The sequence below is a fragment of the Zootoca vivipara genome, chromosome 9 (genome assembly GCF_965207765.1).
Source record: "Zootoca vivipara chromosome 9, rZooViv2.hap1.1, whole genome shotgun sequence".
In the NCBI taxonomy this organism is placed as follows: Eukaryota; Metazoa; Chordata; class Lepidosauria; order Squamata; family Lacertidae; genus Zootoca; species Zootoca vivipara.
In genome coordinates this window covers 42,405,474-42,431,739 of record NC_142592.1, presented here as the reverse complement: position 1 = coordinate 42,431,739, position 26,266 = coordinate 42,405,474, and the positions used below count along the sequence as shown (strand labels likewise).

Genomic DNA, 26,266 nt, shown 5'->3' with positions numbered 1-26,266 from the left:
TCCAGTCGCGGATGACTCTGGGGTTGTGGCGCTCATCTCACTTTACTGGCCGAGGGAGCCAGCGTACAGCTTCCAGGTCATGTGGCCAGCATGACAAAGCCGCTTCTGGCGAACCAGAGCAGCGCACGGAAACACCGTTTACCTTCCTGCCAGAGCGGTACCTATTTATCTACTTGCACTTTGACGTGCTTTCGAACTGCTAGGTTGGCAGGAGCTGGGACCGAGGAATGGGAGCTCACCCCGTCGCGGGGATTCAAACCGCCGACCTTCTGATCAGCAAGCCCTAGGCTCTGTGGTTTAGACCACAGCGCCACCTGTGTCCCTCAACTGCAGGTTAGTCATGAGCAAAAGCGATATTCAGCATTTTACTTGCCAATCTGTGATCTTTATTTTACTCCTGCATAGAGGACATTGCTTGATGCCAACAAAAATATCCCTTGAAAGAGAATGTCCAATGCAGAAGGAAGCGGGTGAATTTTCTCATGGCTTTTGAGAGCTGCATCGTGCTAGAGAGTGAATATAAAATTCTGATGGACAGATGTATTTGGCTATGGAATCAAACACTTTTAAGGCAGTGATCAAAGCAGTTTCTACAAAACTGATGCTTGTAGCTGCAGTAGACTTTCCAAAAGCCCTGATAGAGAAGAGGAGGGGAGGAACAGAGACTGGTTCATTACAGCAAATGGGTCACTGCACCAGCAACTTCAGTCAGCCCACGGCTTCTTGCCTTCTTACAACCAGTGCCAGTCAGCTTCCTCCTTTTTAGACTCAGTCTTGTGCCTTGTGGAATACAGCTGTGTGGAGGAAGTGGACAAAACTAGAATTACTTGGCTCTGCCTGTCACTGGCTCTGGCTCCACCTCCTGTTGGTCTCCTTACCTTCCACCCTACCAGTTCCAGTAGCCACTAGTCACCACCGGTGTGGAGCAATACTTTTCAAGTAAATTGTGCAAAGATGTCTATAGAGATTACGAGAGGAGAGGCAAATGTGGAAAGAAAAAGGAGTTTCTAAGACCTTTTTCTGCCCTATAAAAATATATATATTCTTTCTCTACATAATTTTAAAGTTGTGAAATAAATATTTTGCATTTTTTTTATCTCCTCCCCACTGCCGAATCCCAGCTTGTAGACTACATGGTGGAGCTATTGATAGAAGAAGATCAAATAAATTGAACACCATAGCCCACCTTCATCCTGTGGATACTGAAATAGATAAAATTTATTAAGGTCATAGGTGGCGCTGTGGTCTAAACCACAGAGCCTAGGGCTTGCCGATCAGAAGGTCAGCGATTCAAATCCCCGCAACAGGGTGAATTCCCATTCCTCGGTCCCAGCTCCTGCCAACCTAGCAGTTCGAAAGCACGTCAAAGTGCAAGTAGATAAATAGGTACCGCTCCGGCGGGAGGGTAAACAGCGTTTCCGTGTGCTGCTCTGGTTCGCCAGAAGCGGCTTAGTCATGCTGGCCACATGACCCAGAAGCCCTCTGTGGACAAACACCAGCTCCCTCGGCCTATAGAGCGAAATGAGTGCCACAACCCCAGAGTCGTTTGCGACTGGACCTTACGGTCAGGGGTACCTTTACCTTTTTATTAAGGTCATATTGTGTGTAGAATTCAATGACTTGAGGATAAGCAGAGAGACACCAGCTGCAATTCTCCACCATTCCCCTTTCCCATTGTCCAAAAAAGGCTTCACTGATGCTTGCTTGCCGTTCCTAATTAGTTTCACCCTATTAGACTCTTGCTTCTGCTTTTCCTCCTCTTATCTGTTGCTGGTTCCAGTGCCTGTCAGTGATGTCTACCTTTGTCTCATGCAGCTCCGGTATTTTCATGTAAGCATGGTCAGAAGTATCTTCATGTAAGGATAGTCAAAAGTACATTCATTCATTCATACTTCCAACTGGTATTTTCCACTCCCCTGCAATTGGTTTATTTTGTACAGCCCTTTCTTCCCTTTTGTCGTCGTCTGCTGCTGAAATATAAGTGTGTGTGCTTTTATGTTGTAGTGTACAATAGCCATACATATTTCAGCCATGTACAGATATTTACAAAACAGGTGCCTTCTCTGCGTGTTCCTTTTCAAAGTTAATGACCTTCCAGAGGAGTAACCCTGTTAGTGTTTTGCAGCAAAAAGACCAAAGAATTTTGTAGTGCCTTAAATAAAAGTTAATAAAGTGGATAATCTATGACTGTAATTCTAACCATGCACAATCAGAAGTAACTGTACAATCAAATGTGAATTCAATGGGGCTTACTTCCAGGTAAATGGGAACAGGATTATAGTTTATCTCACTAACTTGATTTCACAGTAAACTTGTCATCTCGTCTTGCTTTCCTCGTTCTGGCATTAGTGAAGGTCAGTTTAGCTCCCTGCTGATTTTTTGTTCATTGTGTCCTGAATTGTATGAATGACTCCTTCAGTCATTGTAATGCGAATTAACCACATATAAGTCATTTTTGTTGCAACATTTTATTTCATAAATGTGGATTTTAATCAGAAAATGTGTGCGTGTGTGTCTGCTGAAACATGCCTCTCAAGCCAATTAATCTTTGAAATGCTTGTAGTAAATATGCTGTTGTGTTTGACAGCTTTAAATCCTTTATGTGTCAATGCATTCCTGCCATGTGAAAAGGAACAGTAATACATTATGTGTTGCATTGGTTTTTAAATTCACAGCACAAACAGGACTGGGGGGGGGGGACAAGTTATAAACCAACAAAACTTCAGGAGACAGCAAAGCATTTGGGATTGGGCTGAAAGTGAGACAAGGACACTTTGAAAACAAATATTTTAATACAAAGATTTAGGGAGTGAATTGATGATCAAACCTAAGCAGTCAAATCCAGCTGGTTCTCCCCACTTGGACAAAGCAGTTTGGATTTTAACTGAGGAGTGTATAGAGGAGTCTACAGGTAACAAAAATTTTTTTGAAATTCACAGTAGGCAGAGGCTTAAGGTTAATATCCTAACCCAATTTAACCTAGGCATAAGCCACATTGAATCTAGTGGGGCTTACTTCTGATAAAATATTATTTGTCTTCACGGACAGAGGCTGATTGTAACAACAATTAACTTACACCAAGTCAGCAAAATACAATTCAGAAAAAAGAAAAGCAACGAGGAACCTGTCAGGACAGCAGCAATTATAAATCAATGAATATGTACACAGAGTACATTACAAAACAATTTATGTATCTATTTAGACATAATTTGCACATTAAAAATAATTGGAGCAAACGAAGGCAAAAAGCATTCATAGCAATAATCTGTGCTGTGGGGGGGGGGTGAACAATTAGATGGAAGGAAATCTGCTTGGTGGTTCATTTTCAGTAGATACCTTTGACAACCATAGCTTCATGTCAATGCCTTATGAAGGGATACGATCTCTTGATGAAGAGATACAATCTGTAGCTTCGCACTTCAGCTGCTCTTGAGAACGATCATTAAAGATTGTTATCTCTTTGACAGGCATTGATGTGAAGCTACAGGAAGTGGCTGAGATCAAGTATTGGGTCCTGCATAATGCCCATTACCAAGAAAAAGTCTGCAACAAGTTTTAGGGGGCAGAACTCCAAAACACACAGAGAGGACCGAAGCAGTGCAGCTATCACCACTACTGACAAAATGGAGCGGGGCATCTTCAGAGGCCACAGAATAGCTTCTGGGGTGCAACATTTAGCTTGATCCAAATTACACTGAAATCACTTGAAAGGCTTCAACAGTCTTTTGCTAAGGTTTAGAATGACATGTGGTACATTATTTATCTTTACATGCACAAATAGTCCCACTGAAGCTGAGCTTCTGGCATGAGAAACTCTTTGTAAGATCAGAACTTCATTTAAATTTAACATGGCAAGAGAAGGCAACTGCATATCAGAAATTCAACAGTGTAGCATCATCTCATGCCTGATTGTTATATATTCAACTTTAAAAAATATGTTGAGCTTTTAAAATTGGGCCCGAGAGGGAAAGAATTGGAACAGTGGTACTCCATGAAAGGAGTTCTGCAAAAAGGCATGAAGTGAGAGAGAGCAACCTGCCTGGGCATTGCTTCAAAGCGATGGAGAGTATTTCAGACAGAGAACAGTGTGTAAGGTGTAAGTAATTTTCTCTTATTGTACAATATTGTATCTGTGTTTCTGCATGATCTTGGATTCCTAAGGCTGTCCAGCTCAATTATGTGTTTGTACTTTGCAAGGCACGCTATGGAAAGAGAAAGAGGAACTGCTTGGGACAAATTCAGACTATGGGAGACACTTGGAAACATTATGTACTTGTAGGAACAAAGGAGGAGGAAAGGAAAAATTGAGACACCCCCCCCTTCCCTTGTAAGACAGAGTTGCAAATGGAGGTAGGAAGATGTTTGATTTTGCCCTCAGCAAAACAGATAGTTTGGTTTCAAGCCAAGGTGTAATTGCTGTTGTCTGGTGCAATGCATTCTCTTTCATCACACTTGTGTGGTGACAATGAACCCTGAAAAACTTTGATGTATAGTTTTTCAATGGGCGGTATATAAATAATAAATTAGTAGTAGTAGCAGTAGTAGTAGTAGCTCTTGAGCCCTCCTAAGCTGTGTATACTCACAGCAGTTCATGGGAAGATCAAAGTGTGGTCCGAGCTGGGCATGGAGGTGTTTGGTAAAGATTCTATGATCACTGCAGCATTTCCACCACCTGCTTACATTCACAGGAATCTCCACAGTTGTGTCCGTATGTTCAACCTCCCTCCCTTTGTGTACCTAGTCATGCCTTAGGACAGGGCCGGCTCTAGGGGTAGGCTGGGTGGCGCAGGGTGCCGGGCCGGCAGGGGGACACCGCGTGGCACACAACGCCCACCCACCAGGGTGCGGGCGCCGGAGCAATCTCCGCACCACGGCGTCAGGGCACCTGGCATGCTTGAGACGGCCCTGCCTTAGGAGTCATGCTTATGTAAAGTGGGAGTTAAAAACAGTAATAATAGACCCTCATGTCTACTTTTATTGTGCTGCTGCATTTCTTAATATTTTACATCAAGACTCTTGGGTGCTACAAGGGTGATTTTTGACTAGGAGTAGACTACTCACCACAAGTCCAATATGCCTTTTTTCTTTGGGACCATCTGTGCAGTGGAAATCAATGGCCACAGGAAGGCTGCCTGCTTTGGAAAAGAAGCAAAGAAGAAAGCATTTTTAAATAGTAGGGATATACAGTAATTGCAAGACCTGCCTGTACATATTACATGCAGCTCCCACCCTCCGCTCTCCTCTTTCTAAATTGCTTGCTACGCTTCCCCTTTCCTGAGGGTTGGCACATGCTGGTTGCTTCACTCAAGTCAAGATGGCTTCAGCTGCGGCAGCCAAGCTAATACGGGTTGACAGGCACTGTCTGGAGGGAGTCATGGACTCTATGAAGTTGACAGAAGCTTGTCAGCAAGGGCCCTGAGGCACCTCCAGAGTCAGGCAGTCGATTCACTCTGTCCAGCTCCAAAAGGGAGACCCCCCCCCCAAAAAAAACCCACTGTATCATTTAGTTTGGGTGGTGTATTTGAAGAGTTGCTTCTCCTAACCTCCCTGCCCACTGCTCACAACATGGGGTGCCTTGTGTGGACTGTGTGTGAGAGCAAGACATTTGCACCAGCTCATCTCCTTGGTCTTAGTGTGACACTACAGAACAAGGCTCTTCCCTGAGCCAACCATCCTCTCCCTACACACCCACACCGGCTGTGACAGAGTGTTACATTTAAAAGTATATTTCACAAGCTTTGTCTTCTGGGGAAAATATGCCAGCTAGAAACTTCCACCACCGGGTCCTCTTGACAGACACAGCTTCATCCCTGCAAATCTGCCCACAAGGACGGTGAGGAGGCTGCAACTTTCTCTCTCCAGAACACACACCTGGTGTTCATGCATATTTCATTCTTTGCACATTTCGCTGCAAAGATCAAATCTTTTCATAGCTGATGCCCTAGAAGGCCTGCTTTGCTTGCCAAAGATTGATTCATCGGTGCTCTCCTCCCTTCCCTTTCGATAGTCCAGGCCCTCCTCTTCTTTTCTTGTGGAATGGCTGCTTCCCCAATCCCCAACCCCAGACTGCCTGAGAAAAGGTCATTGTCCCTTTCACATTGTCTGCTCCTCGCTGTGAGCCAGTGTGGCTTCTGCTCTGGCAATAGAAAAGGATAAACAGGGAGGAGGGGAGGACAGAGCCCTCCAAGACAACAGCTTATAAGGACGGAGAGTCAGAGGAGAACAGCAAGAGAAACAGGCATACTGAGAGGATGTTAAGAATAAAAAAAGAATATATAGAGAGAGAGGCTGACAGGGAAAAGACACACACACACACACACACACACACACACACACACACACACACACACACACGAAATGAAAGCAGCGGGAGAAGAAGACAGCAAATAAAAGCTTTCCTAAGACATTTCAGAAACCATTGTTGAAGAGGCACCTGTTGGGCTTCCAAGCTAACTAGTTCGCTTCTGAGTCCTACAGAGTTTTTCTCACATTCCAGACCAGAATTGCTATAGGAGGCAAATGCGAGAATTGCCTTATTATAAGGGCAGCATGTGCATCTGCTCTGAGGCATCTGGGAGAGAGCAAGGAGCCCACAGAAGGAGGGTGTTGTAACACTGACACCCCCCCAAGGACTTTCAATCATATGAAACGAAGGGAGTGGCACCAATGTTATTGCAGCATTCACATACCAATTACAAACTTAGTTGGTCTCTAAGGTGCTACCGGAAGGATTTTTTTTTATTTTCCTCCTAAACCAGCCAATGTGGTGCCCTGCAGGTGTTGTTGGACTCCAATTCCCATCAGTCCTGAACAGCATAGCCCATGGTCAGGGATTAGGGGAGCTGTGGTCCAGCAACATTGATTCTCCCCTAAACTAATGTGCACATGTATGTATGCTATGGGGGTCTGGGAGCAGTTCAGTATCACAACTACACATCGCTCCTCTGAGAATCCTAATTGCACTACCCTCCTGACATCTGGGGCTTTTGCCCAGCCCCAGTTATAGATCCGTACTGCATTGCAAACATGGATCTCGACTGGGCAGGAACAGAACTAGACAAAAAGACATTGACTTTAAAAGAGGACTGGACAAATTCATGGAGGTGAGGGCTAGTGGTGGCTACTAGCCATGATGGCTGCACTGTGCCTTCATGCTTGGAGGCAGCAATGCTTCTTAATACCAATTGCTGGAAACCACAAGAGGGGAGAGTGGCCTTGTGTTCAGTGGTGGAGCTTCATGCTCTGGCACCGGGGGGCGGAGAGCAGGCGGGGCGGGGCTGGAGCGCGTCCTGGGGGCAGGGCACACTGCCTGCAGGGGTGTGGCGCCCAGCGCAGGCGGGGGGGTCAGCCACGATGGCACCCTACCGGGATCGCGCTGCCAGGGGTGGTGCGCTCCCCCCGCACTCCTCTTCCTCTGCCAGTGCTTGCGTTTGAATCCTGCTTGTGCGTTTTCCACAGGCATCTGGTTGGCCACTGTAAGAACAGGATGTTGGATTAGACGGGCCATTGGCCTGATCCAGCAGACTCTTTTTCCGTTCTTATAAAGTAGTTGGTAGGCGGGGTTACATGGGGATGGGAAGGGTTACGCATATTCCTCCCGCTCAAACTTTCTTAACGGCAAACAGGAACATTAGAACCTGAGTCAGGCCATTTGTCAATCTAGCTCAGTATCACTCCCTGAAATTGCTTGGCAGGGGCTTACTGGAGTTTCACACAGGGGACTCAATACACCAGGCATTAAACTCAGAACCCCATATGCATGCGAAGAGCACACTCTGCGCTCCATTGCTGCACTACAGCTGTCTTCCAACGCTGCTCTGATCTCAGGCATTCTTATCTAGATTGGCGGCAGCAGCATCACCTTGGCCAAAAAGACTTGGGGTTGACTCATATTTAAACTGATCTTGTGTTTGTGCTATACCATTTGTCCATATGAACCCCAAAGCACATAGCAACTTTTATTAACCGACTCTGCAGATTTAAGACGCCGGAGCCACATTTTCTTTTGCTTGCTGCACAGCTTGTCACTTGTTGCACAGCAATATACTTCGGCAAGAAAGGAAATGAAGAAAATGACGTACCGAAACAAATTATAGAGTTTTCGGAGCTACAGCAGGCAAAATTAATGATGCAGCCTTGACATTTGGCTGAGACCTTAGGCTACCTGTGATGTTTGGATTGTTCCACTGGCTCTTTTTAATGAGCACCGACTGATCAGGAGTCAGGACCTTGGTTCTGTGTCTCTATAAACGACACTGCTATGTGCACAGTGCCGCACACTTAACAGTGTTAATCAAAATCGCCTCCTGAATTACCAGTGGAGTAATTACAGAATGCTTGGGTATTCCCAGTGGTCCTCTGTGCATGCTGCCGAGGCCCTGCGCCATAGGTTCGTGTCCTTGTGCTATAGCCGTTGCACAAATTGTTCCACATTTGCTGCTGCTGCAGGTGGGTGGGTTTGTTTTGGCCCGGCAGAGTGGAGAGAAGCAAGGAGGAATTTAACTTTTCCTGTCACTCCGGGCATTCTTATCTGGATTTCAGAAGTTTAACCGGATGACCACTTGCAGCTTTTACAATTAAATTCCTCAGGCATAGTTGCTGTTATTGGAGGGCCATGCTTATGAGAAGGACCCAGGTGGCGCTGTGGTTAAACCACTGAGCCTAGGGCTTGCTGATCAGAAGGTCGGCGGTTCAAATCCCTGTGACGGGGTGAGCTCCCGTTGCTTGGTCCCAGCTCCTGCCAACCTAGCAGTTCGAAAGCACGTCAAAGTGCAAGTAGATAAATAGGAACCGCTACAGTGGGAAGGTAAACGGCATTTCCGTGTGCTGCTCTGGTTTGCCAGAAGCGGCTTTGTCATGCTGGCCACATGACCTGGAAGCTATACGCCGGCTCCCTCGGCCAATAATGCGAGATGAGCGCGCAACCCCAGAGTCGGTCACGACTGGACCTAATGGTCAGGGGTCCCTTTACCTTTACCTTTATGCTTATGAGAAGGTCTGCTTCGGGATTGGAGATGACAGTGCTGGTCTGGATGTCTCCTCCAGATTGTTTCAGTGTGAATGTAGTCCCCAGGGATGTAGCATATATAGATTGCTTGGAATCTATGTAAATAAAGTGGAGGCCAGCAAACCATAGGTAGGTCTGCTGTGAAGATGCTGCACTTTCTGTGTTATGCCGCTTCCCAGCTTGACCCAGATTTGTCTATACTTCAGCCAGTTTCCACCAGCGATGTCCACTGTAAGACGAAAAGTACACGTATCGTGTTTCTCTGAAAATAAGACACCATCTTATATTTATTTTTCCTATAAAAAACCCACTATGACTTATTTTCAGGGGATGTCTTATTTTTTCCTCCTTCTCCTGCCGCAGCTGGCATTGCTGCTGCGCTTATTTGTTGTTGTTGTTTAGTCGTTTAGTCGTGTCCGACTCTTCGTGACCCCATGGACCAAAGCACGCCAGGCACTCCTGTCTTGCACTGCCTCCCGCAGTTTGGTCAAACTCTTGTTCGTAGCTTCTCGAAGCTGCGCTTATTACTATGCCTTATTTTCGGGGTATGGCTGGTATTCCTTGAATGCTTAAAAATCCTGCTACGGCTTATTTTATGGCTACGTCTTATTTTCGGAGAAACAGGGTAGCACAGCCTTCACACACTTCATACAATGGGAGTTGTGCTCCAAAACATCTGGAGGGCACCAGGTTGGCAAATGCTGCATTAGAGTAATCCAGCTGTTGAGCTAATAGCAAAGGGGTATTGGGGGAGAAAACTATCAGTTAATTATGATCTCAGTTTACATTTAAGATTTAGCAATGGGAATATTGTTTTACAAATATATGCACTGCCAAAAGCAGAAAACAGTTTCGGGGAATAGTTATTAGCGTTCTCAGAGTTTGTTTCTCCCATTCACACGTCACCCTGTGACAGCAGGATTTTCCAGCCTACTGGGGTGAGAAAATGATTTGGTTTTGGCTTTGTCACATTGATGGTAGGTGGCGCTACTATGCACAGTGTACTTTCTGAATGATTTAAGACACACTTTTTAGACTAACGGTGAGAGCCTAAAAATGCAAGCTAAGATTTTCAGAATTTTGATACAAATTCTCCAGATTTCACTAAAGTACCTGCTAGATGGAATGTAATCTTCAGGTAAGCAAAGCCATTACTTCAGGTAGTACAAATGTTGGTAGTTACATACGCATATTCCCCAGCTGTACCTGTTAAATAGGGGCACAATGTCTGCTTTCTCATTATGCTTATCTCTCATTGCTGGGACTTCATGCATACATAATAAATTACTACTATTAATAATAATGTGAATGATGAGGCCTATCGTCCTAATGGACTCCTTTGACTGACAAAATAGCATCCATCTTGTCTATGGTGCCAGGTATTGCAGGTTTTCCTAGTATGCAGTGAATTCTGACATTCTGAATATTATGGGATATGGATTTTCATGGTGGAGTGAAGAAAAAGATAGGGATATGGTGTTGTCTATGTGAAAGTGGAAAATGCATGATGTGAAGTTATTTTCACCACACTTACTTAGCGGGGCTTGTCAACTCTCGGAGCCCATGTGTGCTCCTGCTGCTGCTTCTCTCTGCCTCACTGTGAGGAGCTGACTTTTCGCATCAGGTATAAAGCGTTCCTATTTCCATTTGACAAATGTGTGAGGTGGGGATGCTGTGCCTCAGCTGTGCTTGTTCAAGAGGAGGAGGAGGAGATCTGAGAAACTAGCAGAGTCCCCCTTAACCATTGTTCTTTTTATTGGCACATATCAGAACCTTAGGAGCCAGTAATGGTATGCGCCATATTCCCCAGGCAAGATGTTCAGACTCTCTTCGGGTGAATAATTGATGCTCCAGAAACCAAGCAACTGGTTCCTGATACTACATCCTGAAAGTCAGGGGATGGAGGCTTTGAACTGACTCTATATGTTGTGTTTAAGTGCCTATCGGATCATTTCTCCTCTGAGCACATTCACATTTACACTCTCACTAATACTGTATAATTTGGTGCCCCAGAAACAAGGCTACTGCTGGTGTTCGGAGGCTAAAGTTTTGAACTAACCCCAGGTGTTGGGATGACTATTTATTTGATCATTCCTCTTTTGAAAACATTTGCCTTTGGATTTCTGCTAATACTGAAAATTGAAATTGCTCCCAGTATGAACACATGTAAATCTTTTTCTTTTCTTTCTTTCTTTTTTAACGGAGCTTTGCCAGATTGGGTATATGGCTAGTTATTACAACCTAAGTCAGTGAAGAAAGAAAGAGAAACATCATGGGTTAAAACCAGTCATTTGAAGACCATGCTGATTACAGAGGCAGGTCCTAAATGCTTTTACTCATGGGTAGGCAAACTAAGGCCTGGAGGCCGGATCCGGCCCAATCGCCTTCTAAATCCGGCCCGCGGACGGTCCGGGAACCAGCATGTTTTTACATGAGTAGAATGTGTGCTTTTATTTAGAATGCATCTCTGGGTTATTTGTGTGGCCTGCCTGGGGTTTTTACATGAGTAGAATGTATACTTTTATTTAAAATGCATCTCTGGGTTATTTGTGGGGCATAGGAATTCGTTCTTCTTTTTTCAAAATATAATCCGCCCCCCCCCAAGGTCTGAGGGACAGTGGACCGGCCACCTGCTGAAAAAGTTTGCTTTTATCCATGTTCATTTTGCTGTCCCTGGCATAGCTGCCAAGTCCGGGTCGTAAAGATCCGGGGTCGGCAGCGCGCGCATGACTGGAAGTTGCGTGACGCAACTTCCGGTGGCGCGTCGCCCTTCTATGGGCACCAGAAAATGGCGCCGGCGGCGCCGGAAGTCGCTTCCGCGCATGACCGGAAGTTGCGTGACGCAACTTCCAGTGGCGCGTTGCCCTTCTATGGGCACCAGAAAATGGCGGCACCAGCGCCGGAAGTCGCTTCCGCGCATGACCGGAAACACGTAAAAGCGACTTCCGGCGCCGGCGCCGCCATTTTCTGATGCCCATAGAAGGGCAACACGCCACCGGAAGTCGCGTCACGCAACTTCCGGTCATGCGCGGAAGCGACTTCCGGCGCCAGCGCCGCCATTTTCTGGTGCCCATAGAAGGGCAAAGCGGCACCAGAAAAATGGCCGCCGGGCAGAAGCCAATTTAAGGGACAATACCGGGAGACCGCCGGGAAACGGTAAGAAAAAAGGGGTTTTCCCGGCGGATACGGGATACTTGGCAGCTATGGTCCCTGGTTCTCCTCCACCACATTCTTATTTACCTGTGATATATAAATATGATTAATTCCTCTGCTGTTGGAGGCTGAATGCTTCTGAATGTCAGTTGCTGGTAACTGCAGGAGGGAAGAGGTGTGTTGCACCCAGGTCCTGCTTGTGGGTTTCCAATAGGCATCTGGGTGGCCCCTATGAGAACAGGAAGCTAGACTAGATGGGCCTCTGGCCTGATCCAGCAGCCCCTTCTTACATTCTTTTGAAGGACAGTTATGGCATGATGTATGGTGTTCAGGCAGTGAGGACCTGAAATGTTCCCAAGTTATTTACAAGTGGAAAATTTGTCCCATGTGAAATTTCTTGCAGGTTTATTAGATATACAGTGGTACCTCTGGTTGCGAACGAGATCCGTTCCGGAGGCCCGTTCGCAACATGAAAAGGCCACATCCTGAAGCGCCGTGTCTGCACAGGCGAGTGACGTAATTCGGTGCTCATGCGCAAAGCGCAATTTAGCAGTTCTGCACATGCGCGTGCACCAAACACCGAAGTACCATAACCCATTCCGGGACTTCCGGGTTCTGTGCGTCTATATCCCGTAAAGACACATCCTGAAGCAGACGTAACCAGGGCCGTCTTAAGCAGGTCGGGCGCCCTGGCGCCGTGGTGCGCAGATCACTCCAGCGCCCCCGCCACCTTTCTTCCCGCGGCTGGTGGGTGGGCGCAGCGCACAGCGTGGTTTCTGCGTGGCTTCGCCGTGCAGCGCCCCCCTGCCGACCTGGCGCCCTGGCGCCCCACGCCACCCAGCCTACCCCCAGAGCCGGCCCTGGACGTAACATGAGGTATGACTGTACTCATCCTTTCCCACTCACTCTTGCCAGAGGCCTCTTCCACAACCGGGACTCAACATTATCCACACTTCTCTCCTCAGTCATTTATGCTACTTGAATTGACGCAGCACCCCACCCGCTTCTGCTCTTCTAAGATGCTGGATATATATGGTCAAATATGGTCGTAAGAAGAGACCAAAGGCCTGTCTAGTCCAGCATTCAGTTTCCCACACCAAATGCTTCTGGAAGCCCTCAAGAAAGGCATGAGGTCAACAGCCCTCTTCTGCTGTTGAATCCTAGCCACTGCCACTCGGAGAGAGAAAATACTGACAGTATATTTCATTGTTATTCGTGATTTTGCTGGAAAAGATGTCAGTCTCGGGACTTCTAATTCCACAAGACATGCAGTGGTAAGATGGCTATAAAACGATGTCGCCCCATTGATTAAAATCAAAGCCCCTGGAGTTAAATGTTAATACCAGTGGCAAATCTGTATGGAAGTGCTGTTCACTTGCCACTGCTGCTATGTGAACAGTTTTGGACATCTGTTCATTTCTTCTCTCACTTGGATTTCACAGATCTTAAAGAAAAGAGGTTTCAGGACACAAATTGTTCATTGAAAACCTCAAAAAAAAATTTAATGGGAATTAATAGCTGTACCTGTGCAAATGGCACCTATATCTATGAATGCCCCAAGCCTTCATTGTACCCAATTCCAGGTGCTCTCCTTGAGCTCAGAGTCCCTTATTCCCAGGCGCAGGAACAGAATAAAACAGGAAAATGAGACAAAGTGTAAAGCGCAACTTGATGTGGCTAATTACTTGACAGTGGGCATAAAAAGGGGATTAACTGGTGCCTCTAGGGATTGTCGCTGAATCCTAATCTTATCTTTCCCTCTCCCTTCCCCAGCCATTTGAAGTAATGAACTAGTTATAAATAGCTAATTAGTTAATTATATGCTGGCCTACATGCAGCATCTTGTAACGTGAAATTCCCTGGACCCCTGCAATAGGGAGTCTCAGCTGTGGAGAGGGAAGCAGGTGGGGGGATTAGGAATGTGATTGATGCTTGGAAGAATTTGCAGAACTCAAGTGACCACAGGGAACACAGAGAATGTAATTAATTTAGTAAACGGGTGCAATCTATCCTATCCAAGGGGTTAGTCCATTATCTTAGCAGAGTAAAGGGATCAGGGAGAGAAACAAGCCCAAAGTTTATTCAGCTGTTGGAGTCTGAAGATGCTACAGATGCTATGCACAAGAATAGGGTAGCGTCCCATTAATCAAGATCCAAAGGAAATGAAGAAGAAAAAGTGCATGGCAAAAGCCACTGCATTGTGAACTAAAATGCTCTCTTCATTAAGTGATATGTAGTTCAAAGAAAGCCATTCTTAGATATGATTGAGGAGCTCCTTCTTATTGGCTCTCTGAACAGAAGCTTTCTTTGAAGTAAATATTCCCTGATGAAGAATGCATTTTAGCTCAAAACATGGTAGGGTTTGTCAACAAATTGAAGTTTCACACATTACCTTTTCTCCCCCCCCCCTTTTTTCCCATCTTTGCATTCTGACATTGTAAGACATGTATTATGTCAGCAGCCCCAGAGGCTGAGTCCCTTGTATCCTGATTTTTTGAAAGCACCTCATATATTTGGAGACATTGCATAAGTAATATGTTCAAATAAGAACAGATATGACCTGCGTATATAGGCCTGGATTCACCATTTGGCTAAACGTGCTACTGGACTTAATTCAGAGCTGCAAAACTGCTGCACAGGAATGGGGAACTTTTGGCCTTGCAGATGTTGCTGAACTACAGCTCCCAGCAACCTTAGCAAGCAAGGCCAATGGCCAGGGGGGGGTGATGGGAGTTGTAGTTCAGCAACATCTGCAAGGCCAAAAGTTCCCCACACCTCCTTTATAGAGTTCTCTAGCTGCCTCCACCTTGTTTTGATTCAGGATTCCCCCCACATAACGTCGTCTTCTTTCTTTCTTTCCCCATTCTGTTTTATATCTCCTTTCCCTTTCTTTTTTTCAATTACCTTCCTTCCTCCTATGCCGTGATCTGTCCCTCTCTCCTTTCCTTTCCTGGCCCTGGTCCCTCTTGCAGGCATGCGAATCCTGGTGAATTTGCTTTTGGACACCCTGCCTATGCTGGGGAACGTTCTGCTTCTCTGCTTCTTCGTCTTCTTCATCTTTGGCATCATTGGGGTGCAGCTATGGGCTGGTCTGCTGAGAAACCGCTGTTTCATGGAAGAGAACTTGACAATGTGAGTGATGGGGAGATGAAACTGTCTGTGAAGCAAGCCTCTCTTATCTTTACCCCTTCTTAACTTCCTTTGTTGCTGAGCTAGTTCACAACCTTAGGGAACTATCAAACTAAACATATTCACTACACCCTTGTACACCCTTGTACCCTCCCCAAATCAGGTCCAGAGGGTTGGGGGGAACCCAGATCATATATTGGGGTGCATAGCTTTTGGAGGGGGCAGAGGAGAATAACCACATCAGACAGCATGGCAGGAAGCTTCACAGTCTTCCTTTTACTGAAAAGTTGCAAAGTCTGGGAGCAGCCACTGAGAAGGCCCTCTCTTGCGTCCCCACCAAGCATGCCTGTTAGGGGGCAGAACCAAGAAAAGGGCTTACCCCAAAGATCTCAGGGCCCAGGCTGGGAGAATATGGTCCTTCACATAGCCTGGGCCTAAGCTGAGCATGCATTTCTGAGTGGGCATTTTATTTTGTTTTATTTATTTTTATTTTTCACTTTTCCACTTAAAAATACACTAAGACGCTAACAAAGAATTCCAAACCCCAGCTCACTAAAACAACGTGGACACAGATAAATAGTTATGACATACAAACCAGCAATTTAAAGCATCCTTATAGCCAAATCAGAGTTTTGTTTTTTAAAAAAAAACCTCAAGCAACAACCCTAGCAAGCCGTTATTAAAGCCCTACCAAGTCCCTTGAACCGGATCAACAATATATATTTCATATATGTAGCTCATTCATGTCACTTTATGAATATTTGCAAGGCTGCATTTGCCTTATGTCTTCATTACAGGCTTAAAGAATGACACAATGTGCTCTGTTCCTATCAAAGGCAAAATGGCTGTGATATTTGGCTGCTGCTACCAACAGCCAACTTCATCCCGTGTCCTGCCAGCTTTATATACTGTATATTGCACAAATGATAAAGGAAGCAGTCCTATCGAGTAGAGACTGCCAATCCACCAAAAGACTGACCTATGGCCAGAATCTGGGGTCCCCTACTGAGTGAACCTTATGGTCCTGCCTAGGAATCAAATAATTTGTTGGTTTTAGTTCTTTAGGTTTTTTTATTTTTCCAATCTTAAATTTAAAATTAGAAATTAAACATCTGCAACAATTTGCAATAAAACAAATCCTCGTGGAAAATTATTCAGCATTTTAGTGCATTTCCCCCAATAAACACATATTGGTATGCAGTTTTAACTCACATACACATTTTGCAAGCAATTTTCCTAATTCAATGCACTTTTGCATGTTCTTTCACTAGTTTTTCATTTTTAATGCACATCCCCCCCCCAGTATATCCATTTTTGTACACATTGTTTGGTTTGAGAACTCCTTCACAAAATTCAGTTATGTGCAAATTTTGAAGGATGGCCGTGTTTCAGAAAGTTTAAACTTGAAAAATCTGGTTTTAAATGCAAACAGAATCAAATTCCTTCCATCCCTAGTCCTACCCTTCCTAGGCCACCCACAACTCCTCTCTGCCCCTTCTGACTCCCAAGATATTTACATCTGAGAAAGGCTTGGTTGCCATTGGCTAAGATATGCTAGAATGTGTGTGTTTTTATCTCCAAAACAGTCTTTAAAAAACACACAAAAAACCTGTCAGCATGATTCCTATGATTCATGCAGAACCTTCTATTTTTAATCTGAATGATAATCACTAACAAAATGACCATTTGATTGGAATTACCCAGTAAATGCCTCTTAGGCCCCTAGGCTTTCTCCTCTACCATATTCAGTTTCCGAAGTTGCTTAGCAACCTCGCACATGCTTCCCTAAGTTGCCCCCCTGCTGTTTAGAAAAGGTTTCCTGACAACCTGGCTGACAACCCAGGGGAGGCAGGGTCACGATCTCTGGTTGGCTGCCTAGATCACCTGGCTGTTGGCCCTGACCCAAGTGCTCAGGCCCTGTGGATTTGTAATGCTAGAGATGTGTCAATTTGGAAGTTGTAGCTCAGCCTCCAGGCCATCTCTCACATTCCACAGCAGGAGTTGCAGCCAATCCTCACTCCCTAATGTACACACCTTCATGATGCATTTTTAAAAAAGCAACATGTCTAGTACATTCATGTTACATTTTCAGGTCTGCACTTAAAACATCTTTGGCATACCTCCGAAAAATAATGGGCGAAGCAGCCCATAGCTACAGCAGCTGATCCTGCCATTCCAGACTCTGCTGTAATATTTTAAGATTATCCATGGTCTTTTTAATTTTCTACAAATCTCGAATTCTGTGGGATTCTACAGTTTTAAGTTTGGATTCAATATTATGGGAAGTACTGCTGTCAGATGTTAGGAAATAAGTATGTTAAATGCTTCCATACACTGGCACAGCACCAGACTACCCATTTGCTGCATGAGGCATACATCTGCTATCTATTTTAGTTCTAACTATGTGGAAAATATGCCACTTGGGGAAGAAAAATGAATAAAAACTTGCACTCTTACTGTGGCCTTTCTTAAAACCTCCCCCCCCCCCCCGCCCTCCTCAATGTGTAGAAATTGATTTTTGCTAAGGGCTGTAGTTCAGTTGAGCTGATTCTCTAGACCACTGTTTGGGTCATCCTGAATGAGCCACAGACTCATTCACTCCCCACCCTTCCTGCTGTCTCTCACTGTTTCCTTTCCCTGTGTAATTTCTGTTTCCCTAGAATTAGAAACTTCCTGTTTCATCATGCCGGTTTGGAGGGATGAGTGCTAGCCATAGTTTGCTAAGTCAGACATCACAGCAAACTGTGGCTAGTGTTAAATGGGAAACCAGCAGCTCATTTTCTGTGACACTTCAGGATCCTTAATAAGATATATCCCTGTAATAGATGGCTGGAAGGTTATTGTGATCCTGCCCATCACCAGGAATATTATTAACTCTAGTGTTTGCAATAACAAATTAATTAGTGTGCCCTTTGTGTCTCCTCAGACAAGGTAACATCACCCTTCCTCTCTATTATCAACCTGAGGAGGACGATGAAAAGCCCTTCATCTGTTCACTGTCAGGAGATAATGGAATCATGGGCTGTCACGAGATCCCCCCACTGAAAGAGCGAGGCCACGTTTGCTGTTTGGACAAGGATGACTATTACTACTACACCTCAGTAAGACAGGAGTTCAACGTCAGCGGCATGTGTGTCAACTGGAACCAGTATTACAATGAGTGTCGCACGGGCAATGCCAACCCACACAAAGGGGCTATCAACTTTGATAATATTGGCTATGCATGGATTGTTATATTTCAGGTAATCTGAACTGAGATGTCCAGGAAGCAGTCCTAAGTCTATAAATGTGACCTACACTTCTTCTCACTAGTGATTTACAGTCCTTTACTGAAACAGTAGTGTGGGTCTCAGCATATGTGGTATTATTCATGTGGTGATAGCATAGTTGTCAGGCTACTTTTGTGATGGAAATATTATATGGGTTGGATCAAAGATGAGGAACTTGTAGTCCTCCAGATGTTCTTGGACTCCAGCTCCCATCAGCTCCAGCCATTATGGCCATTAGTCAGGGTTATGGGATAGACGAACATGGAATATTCTGCCAATTGATTTCATTGGGGAAGTTAAGGACACACTTAAATGTTATTGAAATCAACAGCACTCACTTAGAAGTGCTAAACTTTGGTTGGCTCTCATTCAGCTAAATGTGTCAGATTCAGAGAGCCCAACTGGATTCCGAGAGTCCACAGGAGCAAAACTCCTATCCCTCCATTCATGTCATAGTGAAAAGATACTGCACTGCTGACCCAGATCAAATTAGTGCTACTTTAGTGGACTGGAAAGATTTATAGGATTTGTGGGTTCTGCTTTTTTGCAGCAAGTGGAGGGTTCCTAACACTGAAAATAACACAAAATGTGTGGACTGGAGCAGTCAACTCATTAGAATGGATCTGACTGCTTTACATTACTGTCTTTCTGTAGTTATTTACATTTTTTGTTCTTGTTTTCTTTTTCTATAGGTGATTACACTGGAAGGGTGGGTGGAGATTATGTACTATGTGATGGATGCTCATTCATTCTACAACTTCATCTACTTCATCTTGCTGATCATTGTAAGTACAATTGTCCTTTCACCAGAGTTGATAGGATCCTGTCAATGTCCCAATTAATCTAGGAGCCTGAAACATACATTGTAGCAAACGCAGATGAAGGAAGCAAAATGTGCTAATTGTAGGTCATTCCAAAACGCAAAGAATTCCAGTTCTGGCTTTTTTTCTTTTTCCACGTAGCAAAATCATTCCAGGAAATTCAAGGATCAAATTTAGCATCCCCTTTTTAGAATGAGAAGCTAGAGTTCACTCGAGACATTTCTGACATTTTGTTCTCCTGTTCTCCTCACTTAAAGGGTAATTTATGATTGCTAAGTACTTACAGTCCATGGTCCAGTGAATTTATAGTCTATAGCAACCATTGCCAGCCTTAGGCAGCCTTTGGTCCTGCTAGCTGGAGCTGATGGGAGTTGTAGTTCAAAATATCTGAAGGGCACTAGGCTGCCCTAGGCTGGCCTAAGGCATAACTTAGAAACATGGATCACAGTGAATGGCAGAAGAAAAAAGCGGTAGTGATGGTAAGAGAAATAATATAGATTGGGGGCTTTTGGGGGGATGCCTTCTTTTTGGATAAAATGAGCAAATAAGATGTTGATGAATCGCTGATGATCTGAACCTATGTTGCAGGCTTTCTTTCTTTCTTCATTCTGTCACATTCATCTAAAGGAGATGTAGTCACTTAGACTTTCAGTGTTTCCAAGCTAGTGTCCACAGGCATGAGTTAAGTAGGTGATTAAAAAGAAGCAATAAAAGCTAATGAAAAAAGGAAATCAGAGAGTATTTTAAATTGGGATTGAAAAGCTGAAACACCTTTCCTTTTCCTGAGCTGCTTGTTTTTCTTATTGAGAATGAAAGCACCTTCTTTGTTCTCCATACCTCATTTTTAAAGAAAACCAATTAAAAAACCCAGACCTTTGGGACTCCTGGAGAAGTCCATGCATACCTGGCAGTTCACCCAATGGCTAGCCTGAAGCAGCCATTGGCATTTCCTCTGAACTGGCTCCAAGAAGCATCACAGTCCATGCTGGCTTCGTGGAATTGATAAATAGAACACGAAGGCCTGGGCACATCACTGGAGAAACCAGTTGGATGGGGTCTCCAGAACCCCTATAACAGCTGTTAACTTGCTTGCTTATGGGAAGTTGGTATGTAAGAAGACACTGGTTTCCATTCCACCCTGTAATTGCTTGCAGCACTGCTTCTATTCTGCTGCAGTTCATCTTCTATTTAAAAAACTATATTATTTGTCTCATTGTCCACTGTGGCAAAATTACAAAGCCTACATAACTTATGTAATTGTGTTCTCATTTATTCCACCCCATTCATTTCAATGCAAAGAAATCTCAATGCAAAATGGCGGTGTGTGTGAGTGACATAATGAATTACATATTTTTGCTGACTGAAAGCAACAACACCAGAGAATACTAATCATTTGCAATGGATTGATCTCCATCTGGACATGGGACAATTAAGCAAATATCAGCAATTTCTGCTCCTATTTCCCTTTTTGTCAGAATTCTCCCACATCCACAAAACTTGGACCACAGCTCTGGCAAAAAGGAAAGAAGCAAAATACCCCCATGTACTAAAAATTTACATTTTGAAAAAAATATTCAAGGACATGCTTTTAGAAACAATCCTCACATCAGTTTTGGTTTCTCTCACTTTCCCTTTTTTATCAATCCTAAATTCAGATCTCCAAATTCACACATCAGTTGTTAAAAAAATTGAGAAGTTCTTCCAAAAAATTGTTAGCCTTTTAGTGTACATAAATGCATTATTATGCATCCTTTCCCCGATATATGCATTTTCGTACACATTTTTTGTTGGAAAACTGTTGCAAATTGTGTAGGTGTGTTTTTCAAAGGATAACTGTGTTTCTATTTGCATATTGTCTCAGGAATCACTCACTAGATGTTTTAAAATATAAATTGAACCAATTTTCTCTCACCCCTTCCCTACAATAACTACATTGACTTTACTTTACTTTTTCTGCCAGCAAAATCTTGATATACCCCAACACACGTTTTCCATCACCAATAGTGGTATAATAAGGAGCACAGCCATTAATTCTTGTTAAGAGTGTGGTTTTTAACCTCTTCTTCTGTTGTCCAGAGCAAATGTTCCAGCACCCTCAGACCAAAATCCTCCTCAACTTCTCTGTATAACCTGAATATATATCCCCCCCCAACCTTTCTTCCTACCCATATCAGCTTCAGTTCTGTTGTTGCCCTTTTTACTATGGATAAGGGTGCTGGATGCCTCTATACATTTTCTGTAGCGAATGGAAGATTCTAGTCTCTTGCAAAACTCATGTCCCCTTTTTCCTGTATCCCTCTTTGGGAGGCTAGTCTACACCAGCTAAACTAAATGCCCATATAACATTTCATTTTCTCCCTCTTTATGAATGAGGTTGCATTCTGGTCTTGCAGTTTGTGACGCTGAAGGTTGGATTCCATCTTCTCTTTCCATTCACCCACCGACTTGCAGGTGAGGGGGGGTGGTTTCTGCACTAGGGCTGGAGAAGCTGTAACTCTGCAGATGTTGTTGGACTCCAACTCCCATCAGCCCCACCCAGCATGAACAATAAATAGAAACAATGAGACTTGGAGTCCAGCAAGATCTAGCAGGCTACAGCTTCCCCAGTCCTGGTGTACATTCCCATACAGCTTTTCCCCAATGTGTGGGCTGGGGCTGATGGGAGTTGGAGTCCCAAACATCTGAAAGGCACCAGGTTGGGGAAGGCTCTACTCTCGGAAGACTCATAAAATACTTGCCATTTCTGTTCAGTCAAAATGGTGAGGCCAGGAATGTGTGAGGGAATGCATATAGAAGAGGAGAGGACTCACAACCGTCGCAATTTCAAACAAGAAAAGCAGAGAGCATTTTGCAAAATCCTTACAGGTCAGAGGGCATTATTTTAAACCAAACAGCATTTTCTCCCTCTTTTCTTTTTCCCTCCAACACTGTGTTCAGTATTGTAAAGAGTGGACAGGCTGAAGTGGAGGAGGACCAGATGGTTAAAGGCAAAACAGCTTTAGAACAGCTTTGAAGGCCATTTTTTCAATAAATAAAAATCCTCTCTATATTATTTTGAAACGGCATATTGTCCTAACACAGAAGCTGGCCAGTGAAGAACATTTCAGTTCTTCAAAGCTTATTCAAGTGCTTGCAGTAATGTGCCCCCTTTGAAATGCTGAAATAGATCCTGGATTGAATATTCTGATGGACCCTTTTGGCACCTTTGCCTATGTGAGCTGAGTGCCAGGATTGCAGAGGCATCACGTGGGGAATTATGTTTGAACACAGCTAGGTGGAGAAACAATCACTCCCCCACACCCTTCTTATGACTCGAGTAGGTGGCAGAATAGGCTCTTTATGCTTATTCTTGGATCAGTTCTCTTCGGTGTTGTAATGGTGCTGTTGCAGCTACTCTCGAGTAAAGACGCCCAAGTCCACACTGTCTTTAGTTTTATTGTGCATGGTATTTACAGTGCAGGGATAGCAGAAAACATGACCTCTCAGTCACTCACCGGGAGTGGATGTTTCCGGCTGCGGGACCAGCATAAGAGCTTGGGCACCCCAAAACGCCTCCTCCCGACCTTACATTTGGTGGCGCGCCTTAATTTGGGCGCGGAAGGGGCTGCATGTTCCGCTCCACCTGTTGGTCAGGGCGTTGCAAAGGCTCTCCAGCATCACTGAGCCCTCACACCTCCATCCCGCTAACTTCCTGATTCCCCTCACCTGACCCGCTGCTGCTGCTCTCACTGGGCAAAGTGCTGGTGAACAGGAGAGGGGAAGGTTCCCTGTAGGAGGAACCCAACAGATTGTGAGGTAGATGACCTTCAGAGTGCATTTGGAAAGATGTTTCCCCTTATTTTCATGTGTTATACTGGGTTAGCTTGTGCGTGATGAGGTAAATAGCCCTTTTGTATTGGTTTATAATGTATGAGTTGTAGAATGGGTTTTTGTAGCAATGATTCTTCAACATCAACTTCACTGGACTGGTCATGTTGTCCAGATGCAACTGCTCTATTCTGAACTTAAAAATGGAAAGCGTAATGCTGGTCGTCAACAAAAGAGGTTTAAAGACTGTCTCAAGACAAATCTTAAAAAATGTAGTATAAACACTAACAATTGGGAACACTGGCCTGTGAGCACTCCAGTTGGAGAACAGCCTTTACCAAAAGTGTCATGGGCTTTGAAGACACTCAGACTCAGGATGCAAGAGAGAAACGTGCTAAGAGGAAGGCACGTTTGGTAAATCCACACTGTGATCAACTAACACCCGGAAGTCCCCACTGTGGAAGGATGTGTGGATCCAGAATTGGCCTCCACAGTCACTTACGGACTGGTATTTTCCCATCATGGAATGTACCTGGAAATCTTCTAAATGAGGACCTGTCCCAAATTAAGGTTGTTCCTACAGCCACAGCAGCAGTAGCGGTATCTTAGGCATGGGCATTTCCAATCATCATTCTCTTTTCCTTCCATCCTCCTAGAGTTTCTACTGCCTTTAAAATGCATGTATTTATTTATTTAATCATTTGTATGCTGCCTTACAGGGCTAACCATCTCAAGGCAGCTGAAATCATACTAAAAAAACTAAATAATCCTATAAAATTCCTATTCCTTGTTACAATCATAACCTAACATTTAAATCACAATCAATGCTAAAATATTAGAAGCAATTAGAAAGCATAGAAGCAATTGAACTGCAGCAGTACATATGTTAATTAAAAGCGGTTTAAAATGGAACATTAGAACAGCAATAGTTGAAAACAATCTAGAGCATTCTGTTGTTGTTTAGTCATTTAGTCGTGTCCGACTCTTCGTGACCCCATGGACCATAGCACGCCAGGCACTCCTGTCTTCCACTGCCTCCCGCAGTTTGGTCAAACTCATGTTCGAGCATTCTGAATATTAGTTAAAACCAGCTTGAAAGAGGAACGTCTTCAAGGCCTATTTAAAAATGGGGAGCAAATTCCATAATATGGGACCGCAACCCAAAAAAGGCCTGTTTCTCTTGCCTGCCAACCTAATGCATCTTGATGACAGACTTGCAAACCTATATTCAACCACCTTGGAGGTCTTTTGTCAAGCAGAAAAGCAGGATGTAAGTATTCCATAAAGGTAAATAATAAATATACTTCTCCAGGAGGCAGCATTTCAACTGTATCTGTACCCTTTTTCCCTCCCAGATTTTTGTTTCCCCGCCTCCTTCTAAATTCATGCTTTATGCCTCTCTTCTCCTCTGGTTCCTAGGTGGGCTCATTCTTCATGATCAACCTATGCCTGGTGGTCATTGCTACACAGTTTTCGGAGACCAAGCAGCGAGAGCACCAACTGATGCAGGAGCAGCGAGCACGGTACCTGTCCTCCAGCACCGTGGCCAGCTACATGGAACCAGGAGACTGCTATGAAGAAATCTTCCAATATGTCTGCCATATTGTACGCAAGGCCAAGCGCCGCACCCTTGGCTTCTACAACAGCCTGCAGGATCGGCGCCTGGGCCGAATGGAGCCGAGCGCTGCCAAGAGGAGCATGAATAGGAAAGACCAGAGGCAATACAGTAAGATTTGCGAGGCCAAGCCAGCAGAATGATGGTGGTAGGGGAAGAGAGAGGAGATGAGCGGTTGATAAGACCACCCGTATGAATCAGAGTACAGTACTTGAAACACACATGACCCACTATGCTAATAGAAAACACTGTGTGGTAGGTACAGAGATTTACGTAGTGGCCATAGAGGAGAAGGCAGTACAATGGACAAACTCTGAGTAGAATCTGTACGTGAGAGATTTCTTCATTGATTTAATTTAGGGTGCATCAGATCTTCAGGTTGAGAAAAATAGCACCTTTTGTAGGTCAGAAAAATTGCCTTAAGATAACATGAGGCTGGCAAATGGAAACACATTTGCAGAAACTGATTTTACAAAAGGATTAGACTTTACTGACCATTAAAACTGAGGTAATCTAGCATTTTTAAGGAGGACAGGCCTGCAGTAAAGCTCAGTGGCAAAAACTACGCAGGAGGACGTTTTGAACAGCTTATTAGTTGAATATAAAAAAGTACATTTAGAATCATTTGTGGCATGGAAAGCAAGCCATGGTCCTGTAAAATTATCCTGGAGGGCATACAAAAGTTTGCAATAACCAACAGTTCTTTCTACTGATAGCAACAGTGGCTTCAGCACAGTTGAGTCTCAGAGATTTTAAAATGTAGTTTAATATTTTTAAATGATGCCACGTCACTCAGGTGTTACTTGAATTCTTGGGCTGTCCTGGACCTTATCTGGCTCCAGAAATACAGCTCTCCAACCATGCCAACTAATGAACCACCCTTTACTGGGATTCTTGTATTCCCATCTTTCCTTCCATTGCTGGGCTCCCTTTCCTGTTGGCCTGGTCCTTTCTTGCCTATGGCATCACACCTCTGCTCTTCCTGAAGGATCCATTCCAAGATGGCATTGCAAAAGGAATGCCTCTTCCACAGCAGAAGCCCATCTGTGGACCCAGGAGCACCTAACAGTAAAGGAACTCAGGCTGTAGGTAAATGCTGTACTTGAACATGCATTTCTAGCCTGAGAACAGCAACATTCAAATCTACATTTTAGTGCTTAACTTTCCATCAAGGTGAATTTAGCAGGGGAAAGGATAAAGCAAAGAAATCGCTTTTTCTTCCAGACCTGCAATCTCTGGCTTTCTAATGATGAGAGAACATTTTATCACCTAGAGGTGATGATTTCTTTCTGCATGACCACTCCTGCTCTGATGTTCTGTCCTCATTCCAAAAGAAAACTTGCACACTTTTATGGCGGTATGTCAGGAATAATAATAGTGCTGAGATTCATAAGGGGGTGAGTTCAGAATAGCAAACTCTGGTTTTGGCTTCCTAAGCCCTTTGTGAATCATACTCAAACATCAA

At 44.3% G+C, this 26,266-nt stretch overlaps 1 protein-coding gene across 3 annotated transcripts in view; it reads left to right on the top strand.

The window, feature by feature from the left end:
• CACNA1I (calcium voltage-gated channel subunit alpha1 I) overlaps nt 1-26,266 on the top strand; it is a 279,689-nt gene that overhangs the window by 170,104 nt on the left and 83,319 nt on the right. For all 3 annotated transcript variants that reach the window (XM_088652075.1, XM_088652074.1, XM_035128273.3), the window contains 4 exons: nt 15,133-15,292; nt 18,216-18,531; nt 19,251-19,343; nt 24,606-24,912. In XM_088652075.1, the coding sequence (XP_088508201.1) occupies nt 15,133-15,292; nt 18,216-18,531; nt 19,251-19,343; nt 24,606-24,912 (876 nt within the window). The remainder of the gene's footprint in view (nt 1-15,132; nt 15,293-18,215; nt 18,532-19,250; nt 19,344-24,605; nt 24,913-26,266) is intronic.